The following is a 21,598-nucleotide window of genomic DNA, read 5'->3' as shown; positions in this document are numbered from 1 at the left end:
GATACCGGAGAAGGGAATGCGAGGATCTGGATGAATGATCGCATCTATACCGCCAAACATCTCCCAAAACCATATTTTTACACAATAAGAGGGAGTACGAGCAATCTGCAGTACGAGAGAGATTCATTTGGGAGTAAATGTCACATGCCCGCCAATTCTGGAAAACTTGCATAAACATGAAGATGCCAGTATGCGAGTTATCCATCATCATCACGATCGAGTTAGTTTTAATCATGGAGTCATGTATTATCGGCTGCTTGCGGTGGATTCTCCAGCACTAATGGGAGTGTATTCATAAAAACACCACTAATGGTTTGTGTCCTCAACACACAAACAAACAGAAACAAATGCACATGCTCACACACATACCCTTGAGCAAGGACGACCGAGAAAGCTTTTCATATTCTAATGGGGACGCTGCGCTCACATGTTGCCTGGGAGATGAAGCATTCTGGGGCTTTTGCAGCAGTGCTGATGTAGATGTTGGCTACTGCTTTGGACCGATCCCAACACTGTGATTCAGGAATGATGAAGAGCTGATGAATAAAATGATTGCATGCCTTAATATTCAAAACAGATTTTTAACATCTGCTCAGTAGTAAGCAGACTTTTCAATACTACAGTATACTTATGGGTTTGTTTCATCATCTATATGAACTATATGAACGCAGCAGCAAAAAGTATATCAAAGGTGCACTGTAAGAAGCTGCAATGCACAAATAGCAAAGACAAAATTCATCTCAGTTTTACCACTGAAAAAGTTAAGAATTAAGAAATGCATACACTTAAGATTGCTGCATATGTATGTATACTAAACGATAAAAGTCTGACAAAGAAAAGCATGTTGAATAGGCATTCTTGTAGCTTACAAAGTGTAGACTGGTGCTAGCAACACAAAGTAATGAGTTTGATTGCCGTGGAATGCATGAGCATTATAAAATGAAATTCAAATGCAAGTTGTTTTGGATAAAACATTTGCCAAATGCATGAAAATGTACCATCGTATTATTGCAATATCAGTGCTTGCATTTTATGAGAGTGGCAATTGAACATTTGCATTTAGCGGAAAAGTGCACCAAGACCACTGGCTTCTAGGGATGCACTGAATGTTCGGCAACCGAAATTATTTGGCTGAGCAAAAATTGCACTTTCGATGTTCGGCCGAATAAGTGAAAAGACCGAATAAATTTTACCGAACAATGACGGTTTTGATGACGCGATCAAATATAGCAACCGGCGTGTGTAAGAGAGAGGTGTGCACGCTTCTAAATACAGCAAACATACAGGTAGTGTGGAAGCATTAAAGTGTCTGAGAAAGAAGCAAAAATGGCCGCTTGCAGACATTTGTGCATCCACATTTCCTTTCCTAGCTTCCTTTCCTCACGTCTTATCTCCACCCCTTCAGGATGTGAGGGAAGGACGCAAGGAAAAGACGCGAGGACGGAGGAATTGAATGAAGTGAAATGAAATATCCTCGCTCCCTTTAGCGCCACTTCAAAGCGTCGTCAAATAATGATGAGTCTACACCGCTGGTTTGCACATAGAGATTCTTGAACATTAGAGATAACCATTTATATTGTAATAGTTTCAACCCCTACAAAATACCACATTTGTCCATATTTTATTTAATATTACCAGTTATTAATAACAACTAATTATTCCCAGTTATTAACTGCTTTTTGTTGTTTATAGTATTACAGTTTCTTTCATTTTCTTGTGCTTTGATATAATTCTGCAACTGTCAGTTGTTGTTATTTGACATAGCGTACATTTGTGTCTTGTGCATGTAAACATAATAATAATAATAATAATAATAATAATAATAATGAATAAACTGTGGCAAGATGTGAAGGGGGAGGATAATTTATACGTTCGTCACGTTTAGTCGATAAAACACTTCCGCAAAGGATACACCCATGTATCCTCGTTCATGACTCCTCAGGAAGCCTCCTCACTCCTCACCTCCTCACGATGCAATTAGAAAATTGAGATGTCCTACAAGATGGCTGAGCTCGGCCGGTTTCCGGGTCATAGGATGGAGGACGGAGGAGCGAGGAAACGAGGAGGGATATTGAGAAGCATCCACTGTTTTGCTGAATTGTCCAAGCACCCTCAAATGCAAACAAGAGCACCCTCAGTTGATACTGTAATAATATATTGGCAAATGCTCCAGTGAGCATTTCAAATGCTCTGAAAAGTTTTAAATGGAAATGTTCAAAACAAGAGCTTAATATACATACCCAAACAAACACAAAAACTCAAAATTCTTTGTGGCTAATAAAATCGTCTTTCATTAATAGCCCATACATCCAAGCTGCTTGTAAATCATCAATATTTTCTCAAATTGCTCCCAACCCAAAAGACAGACTCATGAAAGAATCATTGCAAAACATTTTTTTTTATATACTCTGTTCATATATGCCCTTTACAGACACACCAAGCCGACTGCATTTCATGGAATGCCCTTGAGTCACATGGATCAACTGAATCCTAGATAAAATACTCATATTCCAGGTGGCTGCTATTATGGATACAAAGGAAAGACTCCATCTCGGCAACAAGGTCATGGGCTATAAACCAGCTGAGTGTGTCATCTTTCTACTTTAGAAGACTGTCCTGTGGTTACCACTGGTAGATGTTTTTGTGACAATGCAGTTGTTCCCTGCCAGCTCTGGATCATCTTGATGCTTAGTATCAGGGCGTAAGTGCAAGTGAAGATTAATACTGATGACATAGTGCAGTAGTCCTCCCATTTTTCATTAAGTCTGTCAGCGACTGGTAAATTGGGTCCTGCATCCTCCTCAGCAAGGCTTAGAGGAACAGACAGTGGCTGTGTGTGAAATGGCTGTAAGGAATCTATGACCTTGTCTGCAGTACCGACTGCATGACAGGAACCACAAGGGTTTGTTGCTTTCTTTTGACTAATCCAGAGATTTGAACTCTTAACCACATCTTATTATCGAGGATTTGACAGACGCAGTCGGCAAACAGCATGCACACTGATCTGCTGTTTCGCAAAATTCACTTAGATTCTCCTTGAGAAACTTCAAAATATATTACTATAAGGCTGCGTTCAATAGACTGCAGTACAATGTGTATTGATTTTTCCAATCTGCAAAACAATGGATGTACCAATTTGCATAATCAAAAGACTAATCTGGTGTTAATTGAGCCTCCCACTGTCTAATTACTTAAATGAAACACAGAGCAATTAAATCTCTCTGGTCTCATTTATTAAATTGTTCTGTCAGTAACTGAAGCCTTTTCACAATCCTATGAAGCAGAAAGTCACATTCTGTAAGTCGCCCCAACTACGTGTCATTTGAGTTTTTATTTGGCTCCATTTATTATTATCATCTGAAAAGAAGCACATTAACCGTGGTGGACATTTAAGAGCCAGTCACAGCAAGTTTCATTATGTGAAGAAATACCAGTGAACTACTACAGACTTTAAGGAAGACACATCTGTGCAATGCGAAAACAGGTTTTTGCAAACCAGTTTGAATTAAATGGAGAATAATGCCGTAACCCATGTTTTTCCAACCTTCTACCCGTGAAAGTGCACTGGAACGGCAGTCAAACCCGTGACTTCCCACCCGTGAACTCGTACTAGATCGATGTACTCCCAGTTACGAGATCTGACGTCACATAGCTCGCGAAACAACAATGACAGCCCCGCACGGATGCAGTGTTTATGAAACAAATTAGGGCTGGACGATAAAACGATAACGATATGTATCGCGATAGACATGTAATCGATATCAAGAAAAAAATGCGTTCAATAAAACGTTCAATAATTTGTTTTCGTCGAAAGAAACCAGAGGTTGCGAAGCAAGTTTGTTTGCATGAACAAAGGCACTCGCTCTCTGGTAACAAAGCAACGTAGGGAGTGATAGGCTAACAGCCAATCATGTAACCGTATCCAGTTTGGTTGCGCCATATCGTTGTCTCGTGTTGGATTCTTCAGTAAACAGAACCGGCGTGGAGTAATAAGTGGAAAATGAGTGCCACAGCGAGCAAGGAAATTGTTGATAAAACAGGAAAACAAGTCAGCTCGCAAGTATGGCAGTTTTTTGGATTTTATAAGTCTAATCCGTAGTCAGACCAATGTCGTCTGAACAACTGTCGTCCCCACCAAGACTGGTAATACCACAAACTTGTTTTACCACCTTAAGCCTTGTTTATACTTTTGTCCGGCTCCGCAGCGCGAGCCTCTGCTGACAGCGTGCGCGCCTCGTTCGTTTGGGGACGAAATTATTTGAGTGTTTTCCATGGTTGTGTTGACATTTCTGCCTTTATAACTGAGGGGATTATAAATCAGAGGAAGGTTAAGTTTAAAATAAAAATGTTTAAATGTAAAATATTTTTCTTATTTTAAATAGGTCATAAAAATATCAATAATTATCGATATCGACTGATATGAAACACTTATATTGTGATACAGTTTTCAGCCATATCGCCCAGCCCTAAAACAAATATACAATTAACGTAAAATAAAAGGTATAACAGCATCTCTTGCCTTATGCGCTGTTTTTTCCCCTCCGTTTCCCTCAAATAAGCAAGTAAGCACCTTTGGCGATAGAAATGATTGTAAATTTAGCATAAGCCTCATACGGTCCGCCATGCTTTGTTTACATCTAGCTACCACACGATTCCTTGTGCTAAGGCAGTTTGGCTTGACTTTGCCTGGAACGCTACAAAGTCGTGAGTCGTCGTTTGAAGTTGTAACTTACGTGCTCAAAGACCTGCCTGGAACGCAGCATTAGACTGAGAACAAAACATTAGTAACTGCAAAATCACATTGGCTGCATTCACACAGCAGCAAAAAAAATTTTTTGGTCTTGTTCGGCATGCTTAAAAAATTCAGTCATGAAAGAGAGTGACAAGAACATTTGTAACTGAAGTGACTGAATTATATTAACAGTAAATCACAATCAATTTCAGTGAGAGAGTTTGGCTTGTGGACTATGTCTAGATTTAAAGCTTTCAACACTCACAGGTTTTGAAATAAAATGAAATAGGGCTGTTATATGGTCTTACAGCAAGCTAAATTTCCTGTGAAATGTTGCTTGGGCAATTTAAGGAGGGAAATCAAAAAAAGCAAAAACCCAAATGGAGAGTTTTTGACATACATGAGAGGTTGAAAGAAATTTGAATGTATCGAGAATGAAAACAAGACAAAACAAAACCCTTTTGAATCAAGATGGGGAAAACAACTTTTTTAATGTAAAAACGTCCGTCTGACATAGATACTTCAATCCACAATAAAAAAAATAATAATTATAATAATGCAAAAAGAACAAAAAGGACCATCTCTACTATTAATATGGGCATTACTCTCAAGTTAGAGAAGGAGACCCTCTTCGGTTACCAATTCATTCAGACATAATTTGATCATAACAGTCTGTTGTACAGACAATCTGAGAGTGACACTTGATGGTAAAATGTCTATCAATCTCAAAGTGCCCCTATTATGGTTTTTCGAATATTCTCTTTCATGCAGTGTGTAATATAGCTGTTTGTGAATGTAAACGTTCTGCAAAGTTGTAAAGTTGAAAGTGCATGATAAATAAAGTAATTGTCTCCGAAAAGAAAGAATCAACTCTGAACCGCCCAAACAAGTCTTTATCTTACTGCGTGATTGTTCTACGTCACTAGAAATTATATTTGCATAATGTTGGCCCACAAACAACTTGCCCTGCCCTCAAACACGTCATTTTACAGAAGACTGCTTCTCAAATCTTTCAATGCGGGATTCGCAGAACACTTACTATTGAAAGATGGGTCAGTACCCAGTTTATTTCTACCAGCTTGCTCTTCAGAATCTCGACCTGTACGTATTATTAATCATTGATGTATACATTTTCTACCAGGTGTTCAAAATACGTAGGCTAGTTTTGTGTAAGTTTCCGGCTAACTGACGTTATTATCGCCTAACTAAAATACTTCTGCAAATCAGCTGTGGGCCACTATTACTTAAAACTGTGTCTATTAATGCAGATGTAGGTCTTTCTTACCATACTAACTAAACGTCCTGCTCAAGTCGTCATTGCGTTGGAGCTTCAGGTTGAATAACTAAACTAGTTCTCCCAATGTTTCATTATCAGACTCGAACTCGGATTAATATGGTAAAATTGAGGCCATTGTTACAGTCTTTACAGTGTGTACAATCGCCTTCGCACAGAGCCGAAGTTTATGGTATTGCGAGTTTGTTTTCGATATCCGCTGTAAGCGGTAGACCACTATCAACAGACTGGGACATCTGACCAATCAGAGCAGAGTAGCTCGCGGAAAGGAGGGCTTTAGAGAGACTGATACATCCATTGAGTCGAGAATCATTGAACTATGTGGTGACGTGCAATGTATGCCTTTAAAATAGCATAATAGGTGCACTGTAAACACTGCCATTATGATTGTGAAGGTGACCGTGATATATTTAGGAGCACAGTTTAGGGGAAAACATGACAATCGTTCTCTTTTCCCACTGAAAACCTCCAATTGAGAGCTGACACAAGGTATTACTCACTTACTCTCAGGACTGACTGATACATTGGTCAAGTGCTGGATGCAGTTAAAATAAAATATATTTTATGAAGCGCCGCACCTGTATATTGGGTCTTGCATCACCATCATCTTGCTTTCATCCCAGGTCCATTCTTTTTTCTGCAGGAAATCAAAGTGATCATTTCAGTACACCACAAGCCAGGCTTTAATATATGATAATATATCCAAGGCAGAAACTTACTCTATCAATCTCATTTAGGTTCCAGCTCTAAATTAAACCAAGAGATAAAGAACCAGTTTAAATCAATACTTTATGTTTAAATGAACAGTACAAGGCAACTTAAGATACAGAAATGGCAGGGACTGACTGTACCCAACCCATTAACTTTGAGCTAAGCAAAGCATCTTACTGAAGGACAAGACCATCCCGGAAACCAACTAAAGGTAAAGTGTTTTGCCGAAGGGTGAACACAGAGCAGGACTGTGATGTGTGTTATTCTCATCTGATCTCAAAAACTCCAGGATCAAACCCTTAGCCTTTAAGCTTAAAGCTGCTGAAGCTTATAGCCGTCATCCCCATCTAAATTATGAGTCATAATATGACATGCAGGTATTGTTACTAAAAAAGAAGATAGAATCTAAAGAATCTAAGCAATCCACACATAACTTGAAAGTGAATCGAGTTGCCTCTAGATGTTATGTAATATGTTCATATTAGAAGTTTAGAACAATGGTGAACATGTACAATACATTTCTACTATACAGCCCAATAACGCAATTTATATAGAACAATGCTTCATTCTTAAAAAACAATTACAGATCATTGCAAAGACTCTCTATAGTCTCTAACATCACAAGTATTGCAAACAATATACTTTGTATAGCAAAACTATTTGTCTGTAATAACTGAATTATAGATTTAAATTTGTAGCATCTGCGTTTTGTTGTTTAAGTGTCACTATACCACTGTGTAAGAATAAATAATAAAAATTAACAAATTCATGAAATGTATAAAAAAATATAGCCTCATTCTTTCAACCAAATATGCATTACATAACTAATAAATTAACCGAAGCTTACCTTTTTCTTTTTCCGCAGCGCTACTTTCACCCCATCCACGGACACGATGATGTTGACTTTCTTCTTTTTAATATTCTTCACTTTAAATTCATACTGTAAAGTGGAGAGGAGAGATGGAGATCATTATGGGAAGAAATATCAATACAGAGTAATTCATTTTCCACCCTTCCAGGACAGTCAAGGATACTTATATGAATAAAATTCAATCCGATTCAATCTTTAAATAGAAATAATGTGGTCTATCATCTGCAAACATCACTAACTTCACCCCTTTTTATCAGCGAATATGTCCTTGTAGAGAACGAGCTCAAATGCCATTAACATTTCGACAATTGAAATGCAAGACTAGAACTTTTAAATGAGCCAAGTGCTTATCAACACAACAGTGTGGAAATCAGAAAGAGATCAGCAAAGCCTTTGAAGTGTTGAACAGAGTTCTCTAGTAAATGGGTTTCTCTATGGCTCCTCAGCTCGGAGTTAACTTTGTGATGTACAGTATGCAACGCTCTTCCACTATTCAGAGAGGCATTAGCCTGCTTAGAGATGCATGAATGTGGGTGTCAGTACAAACAACTAAGAGCAAACACACTTACACAAGTAAACAAGAGTCTCTGCAGGGACAGTATGAAGAGCAGCATGTTCTCATTTTTAATTCCTACACATGTGCAGTATGCAAATATACACACAATATTATTAGAACGTAGACCAAGTTGGTTAAGACCATTGGGGGAGTTTAATTCGTAGTTTAATTACATATAATGTCAATGTCAAGCCTAATATCCTTCAAAGCTACATGCCATTTTACACCATCAAGAAGAAAGTATAGCAGAGTAGTCCCCTAGCTACTCTGCATCATGTTTATTCACTAGCTAGGCTAATGTTAGATAATGAGAAGTAAATGAGGAGAAAGTTTGCTTATGTGTTTTCCGGCTTTCAGACGAAAGAAAAAGGGGATTCTATAACCCATTTTGGGGCTGTTTTGACAAACCACAATTTGGACCAGCCACTCAAGATCACAAAGATGTAAAATGATTAAACCAGGATGCAAAATCCAGTGTAAAAAAAAAAATAGTTAGCTAATATAATGTAAAAATCAATGCATTATAAATTATATTATAATAATAATAATGACAAAAACAAAATCAATAAATATACACATACAGCTAAAATTGAGAACATGTAAAATGCCAAATGACATCAATTTTTCATTTATTTTTGATTAATGATGCAAATGAGACTTTGAATCAGTGTTTTGAATCAAATTAATTGAAAACAGTAGTTTGAAATTAAACTTCTCACCTGTCACCATTTATGCAAGGTTTAAAATAACAGATTTTAATATCTCTGCTCAAATACTCACAGACCTTCGAAAACTCATACATTGTGACATTCACAATGTCAATTTAAATACAATTTAAAATGTAATTATAACAGCAACAGGGTATTGACAATGCTATAATTATTCAATACAGCATGCAGTCATATTAAATATGAAACGATTCATGAAAACGTAGCAATACAGAGAGAAACTATTAGCAGTAAACAAGTAGCTGCTGAGTGGGTGAAGGTTTTCAGGGTTACTATAGTTCTTTACCTCCTACCTAATGGTCTTTATTATACAATGGATGGCCAGTCATCATTCAGTATAGTTTATGTGAAAATTTGTTAGACAAAACTAAAAACACTGCTAATAAGCAAGCTGTCAAGGCCGCCACGTGCACCAAGCCATTACCAAGCAGGGGAAGACACGTGTTTAACGCTCTTTTCCATTTCTAGCCCCTCTCTACTGTAATGCCTTCCTGTTAGTCTCATTTTAATTGAGTTTCTTTCAGCCACCTGGACCCCATTTTATGTCTCTCAGTAGGTGCTGAGTGGAATTTCATCTAGTATTGACACACTAGGGTCAAAAAAGACAGACACCGCTGTCTGTGAGAGATTAAACCACAAGATAAAACCACTTCACCAGACTCTAAAACAAGTTCTGCGATTCAACTTACTTTTTTTGTGTGTACTAAATAGTAATGAAATGTGTACACAGACACAGCATCATGGGATTTGTTCAAGATGCACATTATAGGGAAAATCTGTCCACCAACATTAAAAATCTGAACGAATTTGAGACCTGCACACTCAAAGTCAAACAATGCGGAGCATTGAGCTTATCTTGAATTCCTCTCTGAGCTGAACCTTCAAGGTCACAGCAAAGTTCAAACAACCAGACCAGAAAACTAACTGTGCTTTCAGCTTGATTTCAGAGCCAAACCTAAATGCTTTACAAGGCAAACTGAGAAAATTTACATTGAATGTGATGAGACCAAGACTATGTGCTGAAAATAAACAAATCCTGAAAATATAGAGATATGCAAAGCTTACAATTCATATTTCAGCTTACAATTCATATTTCTATATTAGATAACTTTCGCAGTCATTTGAAAACGTTCTGTGGGACATAAGTTCACAAACAGCGCGCGTGAATCACAGCGTGCGCGCGCGCTCTCTCTCCCTTTCAAAATGCTCAAATGGCTTCACATCAGCGCATCGCATCTGCACTAAAATCGAGGTGCTCAGTTGACACAGGATTTGCCACTTTGCACAATCGAGGCAGTGTCGCATTGTCACTAAAGTTTATCATTTGCATTTATTTTTAAGTCTTGCCAGTGTTCAAACCGCACTCGCGCGCACGGTCTGGACACACACACACACACACACACACACACACACACACACACACACACACACACACACACACACACACACACACACACACACACACACACACAGGCCATCTCACAAAAAGCTTGCGAGTACAAAGTGCGCTGAAATGGTCAGATACACACATATGTATGTACTAAATGACCGTCTTGACGAGTATGCACGTAAACCCCGTCGTGACTCGCGAGTGAACATTTGTGCAACTGCATGTAACCGTAACCGTGTTCACTCTTAAAGTGACAGCTGTCGAATAAACTGCTGCTGTCTCTGAGTTTCTCTTTGTCTTGTGTTGAACCTTTATGACACCCACTGCTCTTGAATGACTAACTTTTGCAACCTTAAGTGTAAGGATGAATCTAATTTAATTTATTCAGGGAAGACCAATATTAATTTACATTTGATTTCTTATTAAATGTCTTTAGTATTTCTTACCTCAATACTAATGTTAGACCTACCTGAAAAATTGTTTTTAAAAACAAAAATGCACTGCATGATCAAATATTTAGGTGAGAATTATATACATTTATTATATACATTTATTTGGGAAAGATGGCCTACAATAGTCTTAAGTTATCTCATTTTCTAAAATAAACACTTGGTGGTTCTTCAAGATCTTGACTCAGTTAATTTAGAGTTAGTTTCATTTCTACAAATGGTGCAAACTCTGCAAGATTATAGATAAAAGATTGCCATTCTGTGATCGGCAGTGATCGGCAATCGGCAGATCATGATCTTGGTGATCGGTAATCGGTGATCGGCCCCAAAAATGCTGATCGGAGCATCTCTAAAGTCAATATAACAGACAAAAGCCTTAACGCTGCATTGCACGAGTCTCATAAATGAACTTAAGATGGAAATAATATTTGAGTATTAATTGCCTTTTTTACAGTGAATTTCGTTTTGTATAAATTGTATCTTAATTTTAATCAATGTTTTTTAAACGAATTTTGCTTTATATTGATGTTTAAATATTATACCCTATGTTGTTGTTTTTTTTAGAAAGTTAATTGCTTTCTTTACAGCTCAGACTCCTAGGGGTTAAGAATGACTTCAGTGCCGTTCTGTGTTTTTTCTTAAAGAAAAGCTTAACTCCAAGTCTTACAGAGTCACGGCCAAAGCCGATTCGAAAGACCGCTGATCGCCAGCTTCTTTGTTTTCAAGTAGCACACGGAACCGCCGCAACTCTGCCGTCATTATGTTAAGCCCGCCCACTGACTCTATACACAATGTGATTGACCTGACCAGAGTTTGATTTTTCCAGCTCGCAAGCCAACGGAGAGTTGCTAGACTACCCTGGCTGCAAATTATATTTGCTGCCGCTAGGGTGCGTCTAGATTTCTAGGCTAACATGCAATTTTGCAAATTCCCAATTTATTCCCATTAATTCCCATATATTCCCATTAATTCCTATGGAAAGTTTCCAGCCTTAAAAATGCCTGGAATTTGGCAACTTTTAAAACATCGTTCCCAAAGGAATCAGACAAATTTGTAAATCAACCTGTTTGAATTTTTTTATTGAAAAGAACTAAAAAAATAAAAAAAAATTATTCACTTACAAACAGGCCATCACTACAGCTTGTGAGTAAGATACTACATCTATTGCAATATCTACCAAATATTTTAGAGCAAAATTAGAAACATTTATAAATGACTTATGCCTGGAAAAAACCCAAAATTAAAATGTCTTGTTATTGACAACTTTTACAATGACTGTGGGAACATTGATATACAGCACTATCATTCATTTTTTATATATTACTGACCCTCAAATTTATGAACAGTATATCTGGGAAGAAACACTGGGTCTGGATCTTGGATTAAATAGATCAGACAACCTTTAATGAATAGTCTCAAAATACAGAACAGCAGGACAGGTTATGTCCAAATCTGGGAATCTGCTGCAAAAACAACATCCTGTAACCACTTTACCCTTCCTGACATCATATTATTCTTTAAAGGTCTCGTTTTTCCTGTTTTTTTGAAGCTTTGATTGTGTTTACAGTGTGCGATATAACATGTGTTCATGTTTCGCGTGTAAAAAAACACAGTATTTTTCACACAATTTACTTATCTGTATACCGCTGTTTTCACTGTCCTAAAACGGCTTGAGGATTTCCCTGTTCTATGAAGTCCCTCCTTCAGAAATACTTAACGAGTTCTGATTGTGCCAGCGGTTCCCGTGTTGTGATTCGACAGCAGCTTAGCGCGCGTTGCCCGGAAAGGTCACGCCTCTTATCATAACGGGGAGATGCATGTGCTCAAAGTACAGCGTCCCTGAAGGCCAAACAAAAGTGATTTGACTCCGGGATGAAAATAACAGCGTCTCGACCGGTCTCGACAACATGGCGACAAACACACTCTACGAACGCAACACTTCCTCTTCTCCATGTGGGAGAGCAACAAGACCACACCCCCTTTTTTATGTATTCTTGTGGGCGGAGGTTAGTCAACAAACTGTTCTATTGACGTCATTAAAGCAGGATTTACAAGGATGTAGTCCAAACCGGCCGTTCGCTGTAGGCTTTGAAAGGGAACTTCTGTTAAATAAAATATCTCGCTTGGCATTGAACTTTGAGCTTTATAATTTTACAGGTATTATTTATGCTCTAACAGCAACATTACACACTAACTAAAGTTTGAAAAATGGGATCACGAAGAACAGGACCTTTAAACAAAAAGTGTCTTAAGAAGCTGATGTTCAATATGGTTTATAGCTTTAGCTCTGGACTGTATAAAATCTTCCAGCTTGCGACTACACTCTTTACCAATAATATGGCATGCACCAAATCTACCAATCCCATTGGATCCCTGAAGTCATGTTGAGTCTGCTATAAAAATTAGGGGATAATAATGGCTATTATCTATTATAAACTTCATAGACAGCAAGGACGCTGTTGCTCGGCTATAATAAAACAGTGAATAATAATAACAGAGAAGCAGCCATTCATTTGATCTACAGCACACCTTTAAAATGTCAAGCTCGTTTTGCTCATTGCGACAGCATTCACAATATCCTATGTCGGTCGACTTTGAGAAATGGCATCTTTCAACAGAGTGACATTCACACGCTTTTGAGGCTAGATTAGGATTTTAGTAACCCTCCTGGGAGCAGGAGATTCAATGGGTTACATCACTCTATGCCAGCAATCCTGGGTCACTCATGACAGCTACATGCACATACACAGGTTGGGGCAATGACTTCCTACTAAATCTGATGCATTCATTCTATCTTAACATGTAAGATTAAGGGTTGATTATTGAACCACCCAGAGAGGTAGGGTGAGCCATCATAATGACATCCTCCATCATAGGCGGCACTTTTTTTTGTCTTGTCCCAAGACAACATTACTTACACAGCAGACTTGGGTAAGAATGAAAATAAGGCTGCGTTAACTAATCAATACAATTTGATCATGAAAAATTCAATAATGAATTTCATAATCGATAAGTTGGGTTTTTGCACTGCACATGCAACCCATCTCGAGAAGGTTATCCATTGACATTTCCAATAATCATTTCCAGTTCAACCTCTCAACCTGCATTCATAAATCCATTTGTGCATTAATTGTTTCACTCAAACCAATAAGCGAAATTTTTGTTTTTTTATTTAGACAACTTGCACAGAAATTCATTCAGCTCAGGTTTCATGAAAGAGCAAATATCTACAGCGGAAGGACAAAAGGAATCATATTTACAGCATGATCAGTTTGATCCCATTCACGAAACAACAACAATGACTGCTTGAAGTTGATTATTTTTAATAAATTGCTAAAAATGACTCACAAACTCAGGTGTTACTGGTCCGATGAATCCTTCACTGAGTTTCTGAATCAACATCTGACTTAGAAATTATTATTCAATTCAAATGTACTAAAGTTCAGGGAAACTTGCTGCCTTTTTGGTAAAACATTACAAAAAATACATAATAGAAGCAATTAATAACACTAAATCAGGACTGTATGCATTATATAAGGCAAATAATTTGTGGATTATCCAATAAAAATATAAATATGCTTGTTAGTTGTATAGCGATGCTGAATGTCAAGGATAAGAATGTGCGTTTAGAGCTTTGATATCCAACATATAATCATTCTAACAGATGTTCAACTATATTACAGATGCCTAAACTGAGCTATTGTTTGAGTTAAAGGCTAAACCAGACCATTGGCATACATTATAATATTTCCACCAAGGGCATTCTGACTGTTCTTGGAAGGAAAGAATAGAAATCAATGCGATCTGTACTTTCCAGGGTAAAAGAAGTCACGACATTCTGTCTCATGGCTCTTTTACCACACCTCTTTTGATATAGTTTTGCATTCGAGACAGCGAGTGAGTCACAGGGCCATCCGTTTCTACAGTCCTCGAGCAGCACAATGGGACAGACAATGTGTCAGCATTAATCATCAGACATGGAGGATCTTGGTGACAATTTCTGCAGCTTATCACAAAGTAGCGGTTCAAGACGGGAAAAAGGTCTCAGATCAGAACGTTCTTGCCGGAGAGAAGCACATCTGTCTTGCAAGTTTACACAGAAAGTTTTTTTTAATCATGAATCTCATCTGAAATCAATATCCGGGCGATATATGGCAGCTACCTATTTCACTTCCATAGCTGAGGAAAAACTTTGCCTTTTTAAATTATTTTTTTAAAATAATACATTCCATGATACAAAAAGACAAAAGACACTCTGAAACAACATTTAGATTTGTTCAGTGTCCATGGCTACACAAGATACTATCAAGGATGGCGTTCCCATAGCAACCTATAAAGATATCCTCAAAACGTCTAGGAGGACAACAAATTGATGAATTGATAAATTCTGATAAACTGACTGGCAATTCATTTTGAAATATTAATCCAGAATAACCAACCTTTCGTCTAGCATTAACTTCCAGTGAGATATGGGGGGAAAACATGAATGTCATATAAGACCTGAAATAAAAAAAACTGAAACAATAATGACAAAGCAAAATGAAAACCAGAAAGTGATATACTGAATCTCTATAAATATATAACATTTTCCATGCCACAAAAAAGTTGCCGCCACAATTTTAGGGGCGTGTTGTGGTTGATAAGTGGTTTAGGGTGGTTGCTAGTATTGTGGATGATTGCTAGGTGGCTGTTTACCGGCTCAACTCTAGCACATCAGTCTATATGGCCCGGTTTTCACATGGTATTAAGATGACTATTGGTCGATCGGATCACAAGTAGATGAGAGAGACACCTGGTTTAATCGGTCTCTTTTGTCCACTTACAACCACTTCTGTCCTGATTTCTTCGAGGGGAGGGTCTCGTTTCTGCCCTGATAGCCACGAGAGCCCATCGAACGCTGTGAGTGCGTGTTAGAAATCAGGAATGTGAGAGAACACTGTTTGGTCTTCAAACCAAACTTGGGTCTTCATCTGACAAAGTTTAAATCCCGTTAGGCTAGAGCACATCCCATTATATTAATGCGGTCAGTAGGTCTTTTGTGGCTGTTGGAATGCATTCAACCACATGAGCGTTTACACTACGGAAGCAATCTGGTCAAATGCGTTTTCGACTACCTCTGGAAGTAGGGAAGTGCAATATCGTCTGCGATAATATCGTAATTGTTGTTTTAATGATGTGGGATCTCACATTATTGAGTAGATGTCCATCACACCCAGAAAGTGCACGTATACACTATGTGTAGTCTAGAAGGTTAGAAAATTGCACGTACGTACGCATTTAGTGCACGCTTTCACTGTGTGATATAATCTATTAAAATGCTAAAATGTCTTTTATATTTCTATAATTTAGTATAGTTAATCAATCACACAAAGTGTGACGTTTTTCTCCAGATATCAGCATGAATACAGTGCTAAAACCCGGTGCAATGCATCTCTCCTTGTTATATACAGGGTTAATGTTTTATTGTGCACTGTCCCTGTTCAAATAAAAGAAATAATAATAATAAAAAATGAAAACAAATGTGATATTGATTTTATCTATTATAAATAGTTAATATTAAGTTACTTACATTTAAGACACCATATTGCCTGTTTTTTCGCCAACGAAAATAGTTTCGAAACAAAGCCATAGCACTGTTGTGCGTCTCTAAGCAAAACACGGCAGGTGTTTCCTTCCTGAATGAATCCATTTTTTTAACGAATCGGTTGAATGAATGATTCAATGACTCACTCATTAACGGTGACTTGCTGCCAACTACAGGCGGTTTTAATTTCACATTTAAAGTATCTTTTAATTTAAAATATTTCAAATATCAATATTCAACGTTTAATGTTTAAAACATCAAAACATGCAGTCTGTGTAAATACATCTAAATGCCACTTCAAATGCAGCTTCTACATTTTCTCTCCATTGCAAAGATGAATTATGTCAAATTTGATTTGATTGGAAACACTATTGTGTTTTATGATTAGAATTTAATTAATTGATTAAAATGTAAGAATTTGACAGAAAAGATGATGCATACATATAAAAAAGGGCTTTATAAAAAGGAAAAAAATACCCATAATATATTGTTCAATTATCGTTATCAATGAAATCCCAGAAAACATTGAGATATCTTTTTTTTTGTCAATACACCCCTATCTGGAAGTGGTTGAAAGTGGACAAGCTCAAAACATTTTAGAGCCCATTATTTTACACCTGTAAGTTTACACCAAAACGCATCTTAAAGGGATAGTTCACCTAAAAATGTAAATTCTGTCATCATTTACTCACCGTCAAGTTGTTCCAAACCTGTATGAGTTTCTTTGTTCTGCTGAACACAAAAGGAGATATATAGAAGAATGTTTGTAACCAAGCAGATAGAGCAACCATTGACTACCATAGTAGGGAAAAAAATACTATGGTAGTCAATGGTTGCTCTCTGCTTTGTAACAAGCATTCTTCTAAATATCTTCTTTTGTGTTCAGCAGAACAAAGAAACCCATACAGGTTTGGAACAACTTGATGGTGAGTAAAATGACAGAATTTTCATTTTTGGGTGAATAATCCCTTTAATACCAGGTATAAACAGGGCCTATGATTTCCCTATGGAAATGTTTGATTTTCCAGCTCGCTCCGTTAGTGGTGAAAGAGTTGGCTGAAGCCCTATTCGGGCGGTAATTGTTTCTCGTGGGGTCACAAGGTATTGTCATCATTTACAGTGGTGATTTTATTGCCGTCCGTCCCCCACCACCCGCGTAAAAATCCCAGGCCGAATTACCTACTGCTTTTGACAAACACCAAGGTTGTGTGATAATTTAATTGCTGTCTGAATCCACATCTCTGAGTTTTCAAGAATATATCACTTCAAAATTCACTGTTTATATTAGAGTTGCTACTAACGATTATTTTTTCTGTCGACTAATCTAACGATTATTTTTCCAAATTAATCTGATGATTCTTTTTTACTGATTATTGTATTTCAAAGAGGGTAGCGAATTTGTATATTATTTTAACATGAAATCAATTAATGATGACAATATTAATTGTATTTCAGGAAGGGTAGTGTACTTATGACATTTTATAATGAAATATATGAACACAAGAAGCTTTTTAAACATTATGTATAATGACACTATTCATCATAAAATGTATACAGAGTAGGCCTAATTAGGAAAAGTTGTTTAGTATAATAGTTGAGTATGATTTACTTATTGATTTGTGTCAATAGTAAACGAATCTGAAATCTGCAAAAGGTTCACATACAGGAGCTTTCAGCATAGTTTTAATGTATAACTAGTCGTCTATTTTTAAGATATAGCCTACATGTGCATAAACAATGACTAAAGCTGCCAAAAGTTTTTGCCCAAACTTCAAAGACACATTTAAATGATTAAAACTAGAGGCATATCTTAACTTTAAATGTTACATTAATCATGTAAACTACCTTTATACAGCATGTTATTATGCATATGTGTGATATGTGGGACAGAGGGGAACCCGGTCGCATTTGCAGCAGATATATGCTGCCCATCATAAATAAAAGCACGAGACGCACTGGGGTCGGAGAAGAACACCGGAAAATGTGACCGAATGGACAATATTCCTCTGTATTGCAATACACACGCCACGGTTCAGCCGCGCGAGACGAACACTGGCAGTGTGAAAGCCCAACGGGCTCGCGCACTGCTCCCGCTCTCCAAGCGCACAGCTTCTGCTCTGCGTGCAGTGTGAAACCGGCGTTACAGAGCGAACAAAGCACAGTTTTATTCGGCTTCTGTTTAAGTACTCCCACACTTTTGAATGTCGCGGTCTGGCTTTATAAGATAAATGATCATTTTCACTACGCCCGGGAGCAGAAGCCGCCATTATTCTAGATCTTCTGTTCTATTCTAGAACGTAAATAATGTGACGCCGACGCGTCGAAGCATTTCACGCATATCGACGTATTTTCGTAGTCGACGTCATCGATGCGTCGTTGCAGCCCTAGTTTATATCCTTTTTGACCACTGCAGAGCACCATGCGGTTGCGCTTTGCTGTAATTTGGATACATTTCTAGACTTGTATTTCTTTAAATGCTGGCAAGTACTTTCAAGAGCAATACATTTCATCACTGCTCAAAAAATAAAAAGAAGAAAAGCACGTAAACATTTGAATTGGGCCGCTATTTACGGCAGTATTTATTCTCATCATACCAAACATATGACATTTTATTTATAGCATACAATCATGTTACGGACCACGTGAGCAGCGCGTTCCCGATCACAAAACTCTCCCCTCCACCGTGAATAAATCACAATCCAAATGCACGAGTTTTAGGTTTTATCACTGAGGTGGCGTGCACATTTATTTTTACGGACTTCCATGTGAGAAACAAAAGGCGAAACGGCGCATGACATACGTCACGACCAAACGTTAGCAATTGGTTATGGCAGATCCAGAGGGGCTCTGGGCAGATCTAATAGTTTTAAACTTCAACAGAGTACCCGCCTTAAAGGAAGTAAATGCTTGCAGGGTTTTTCCTGCATTGAACATTTTTTGGCGGCCGCCAAAACGTTTTTTTTTGTCCCGCCAAAGCCTAATTTGATGAGTTATTGTGATTTATGAGTGATGTAGAATAGATGCTGCGCTTGTGACTGAGTGACAGAGAGAACGATCAGAGCTCCTCCCCCGCACGCACTCTCTGTGTCTTCATAATAATCAGTGTTAGCTCTCTCATATTTCACATATTAATCCAAATCAAAAGTGTGTGTGTGTATGTGTCAACCACCACCGAAGACCATTTTTGACCCAGGAAAAACCCTGTGCTTGTCAATGGAGAGTGGCCAGACTCTCTGTACAAATGAAATGTACGAAAGTCTGGTAAGACTTGGCTCATCTACTTTACCCTGAAAAAAGGGGTAAGGGGGCACAGTGACACAATGACTCTGAACATTATAATTAGGCTGGCTGTGAAGAGCCTCTTAGTATAAAATCCCACTGGGGATTGGGAATACAGCCTCTTCACATTCATACTTTTCTCCTCTTTTCTCTCTCACCGCTGTCAGAGACCCACGAAGATGATGCCTGCCCTGTGACACAGCCGTAACAGGTAAAAACTTGTTTCATTACAGAAGCAATAGCAGGCTGACCTACAAAAACATAAGACCATTTCTCAAACTGTTGCCGGGCGTAAAACACCTCCCTCTCATTTAATCTGGCACATTTCATCACTCTAAGCAAATGCTGTTTAAGAAGTTATCCAAAACAACTAAGATGAAACGGTGGCTGAGAGCGAAGCGCCAAATGTAATCAAAGACATCAATTTGGCCTAGCTATTAAGTTATTGCACTAATATGTAGAAATCTAGAGGGTTATAAAGCATTAAAATTATCTTCATGCACACATTCTGGAATGAACATAAAACCGGACTTCAATTTAAAGCTGAAAGTGAGTAATTTCTCACAACACGCATTACCAAATTAAATGGTGTAAGTAATATTCAAACAGCTTTCTCCAACACCATCCCTCATCTCTTATTGGTCAAGCAAACAGATAGTCCCTGCCTCAAACTCACACCAATGGTCAAGACAATGTTGCTGTGTTGAAATGCTCAAACAAACAAATGTAATGCAACCTATTTGGTTGAAACTACTAATTAAATTAATTTCAGCCAAAAACATTTTTGGATGGCTGGAATAATGTTTAGAGCTTTTCTGATGACTTGTTTTGACCATGTCAGGTGTCTATTTCATGCATCCAACATGTAAGCAGTGTGAACACACTTCACTGTGACCAAAAAGGATGCTAAAGTATGCATAAAAAGTTGTTTGGCTGAAATTGAGACATTTTTGTTGTCGAAGAACCTTACTATGAACAACTTTAAAATGTATCTCTTAAGAACATAGCACCATGAACATAATTTTTTTTACCAAAAGTTTCGGTAATTTAATTTATTTAGGCAAATTACCAATTATAACATTACATTATAATAATATATATTTTTTACATTACAATAAACATTTCCTTTAAGTACATCATATTTTTCCCCCAATAATTCCTTATTTTCCCCTAATAATATAATTATTTTTGGTAACACTTTATTCTACAGTTTTTTACATGTGCTTACCATAGTAATAACAGTAAATTATGCATAACTACCTGCAACTAACCCTCAAACCAAACATTAATCCTACCCTAACCCTATAGTAAGTATATGTTATTAATTAATATTACTCAGTACTTAAATATATAATTACACTGTAACAATGGCACCTTAAAATAAAGTGTAACCTTATTTTTTTATATTTTCTACTTTAACATTGATGACATTTCATCTCAGTGATGATTTAATCTCAGCGTGATCGATGAGTCGATTACTCTTACTGACTCTTAATTTATTTCCTTTAAAAGCACCAATGCTATAGCTATAAAAACATTGCTTTCTGTAACCTCTGAATTGTGCATTTATAATTTCTTTCAAAATAGCAGTGAGTCAACTGCAGTAAACAGAAAAATAAAGAACAGTGTGGGGATGTTATTATTGAGAGTAAACCAGTCTCATAATGAACATTGGTTGAAAGCAAACACTAACTGCCAGTCTGTTGCACGCACACAAATATGTTGCCATCATGAGGGTTCTTGTCTTTAGTTAAGCCAAAACTGCATAGAGGCATCAAGTGCAAATAAACTAAAGTGAATTGGACTTTGTTCTCAGGGACTTTGTGCAATGTTTTGTTCTGGAAAAATAAATCAAAGGGTGGCATGCTGTAAGTGAGGATTGAATTATACAGCTTGCATCTCTCCATCTTTTAATGACAACATTTAAGACAACTAACATTAGCCAATTTTAAATCCACTTTTTCCAGTTTTGTTATTGACAAAGTGAACATGATTAAAAAAAAG

At 37.4% G+C, this 21,598-nt stretch overlaps 1 protein-coding gene across 2 annotated transcripts in view; it reads right to left on the bottom strand.

Annotated features, from left to right (window-relative positions):
* The window catches only part of nos1apa (nitric oxide synthase 1 (neuronal) adaptor protein a), a 146,837-nt gene that overhangs the window by 89,083 nt on the left and 36,156 nt on the right, over positions 1-21,598 (bottom strand). Inside the window, exons 3-5 of one of the 2 annotated variants that reach the window (XM_079841674.1) lie at positions 7,585-7,677; positions 6,746-6,772; positions 6,605-6,663 (exon numbers count right to left, since the gene is read on the bottom strand). In XM_079841674.1, the coding sequence (XP_079697800.1) occupies positions 6,605-6,663; positions 6,746-6,772; positions 7,585-7,677 (179 nt within the window). The remainder of the gene's footprint in view (positions 1-6,604; positions 6,664-6,745; positions 6,773-7,584; positions 7,678-21,598) is intronic. The other variant, XM_079841675.1, reaches the window with a different exon arrangement.

This window comes from Gobio gobio, assembly GCF_949357685.1.
Source record: "Gobio gobio genome assembly, chromosome: 17".
NCBI lineage: Eukaryota > Metazoa > Chordata > Actinopteri > Cypriniformes > Gobionidae > Gobio > Gobio gobio.
This window is presented reverse-complemented; position numbering and strand designations above follow the sequence as displayed.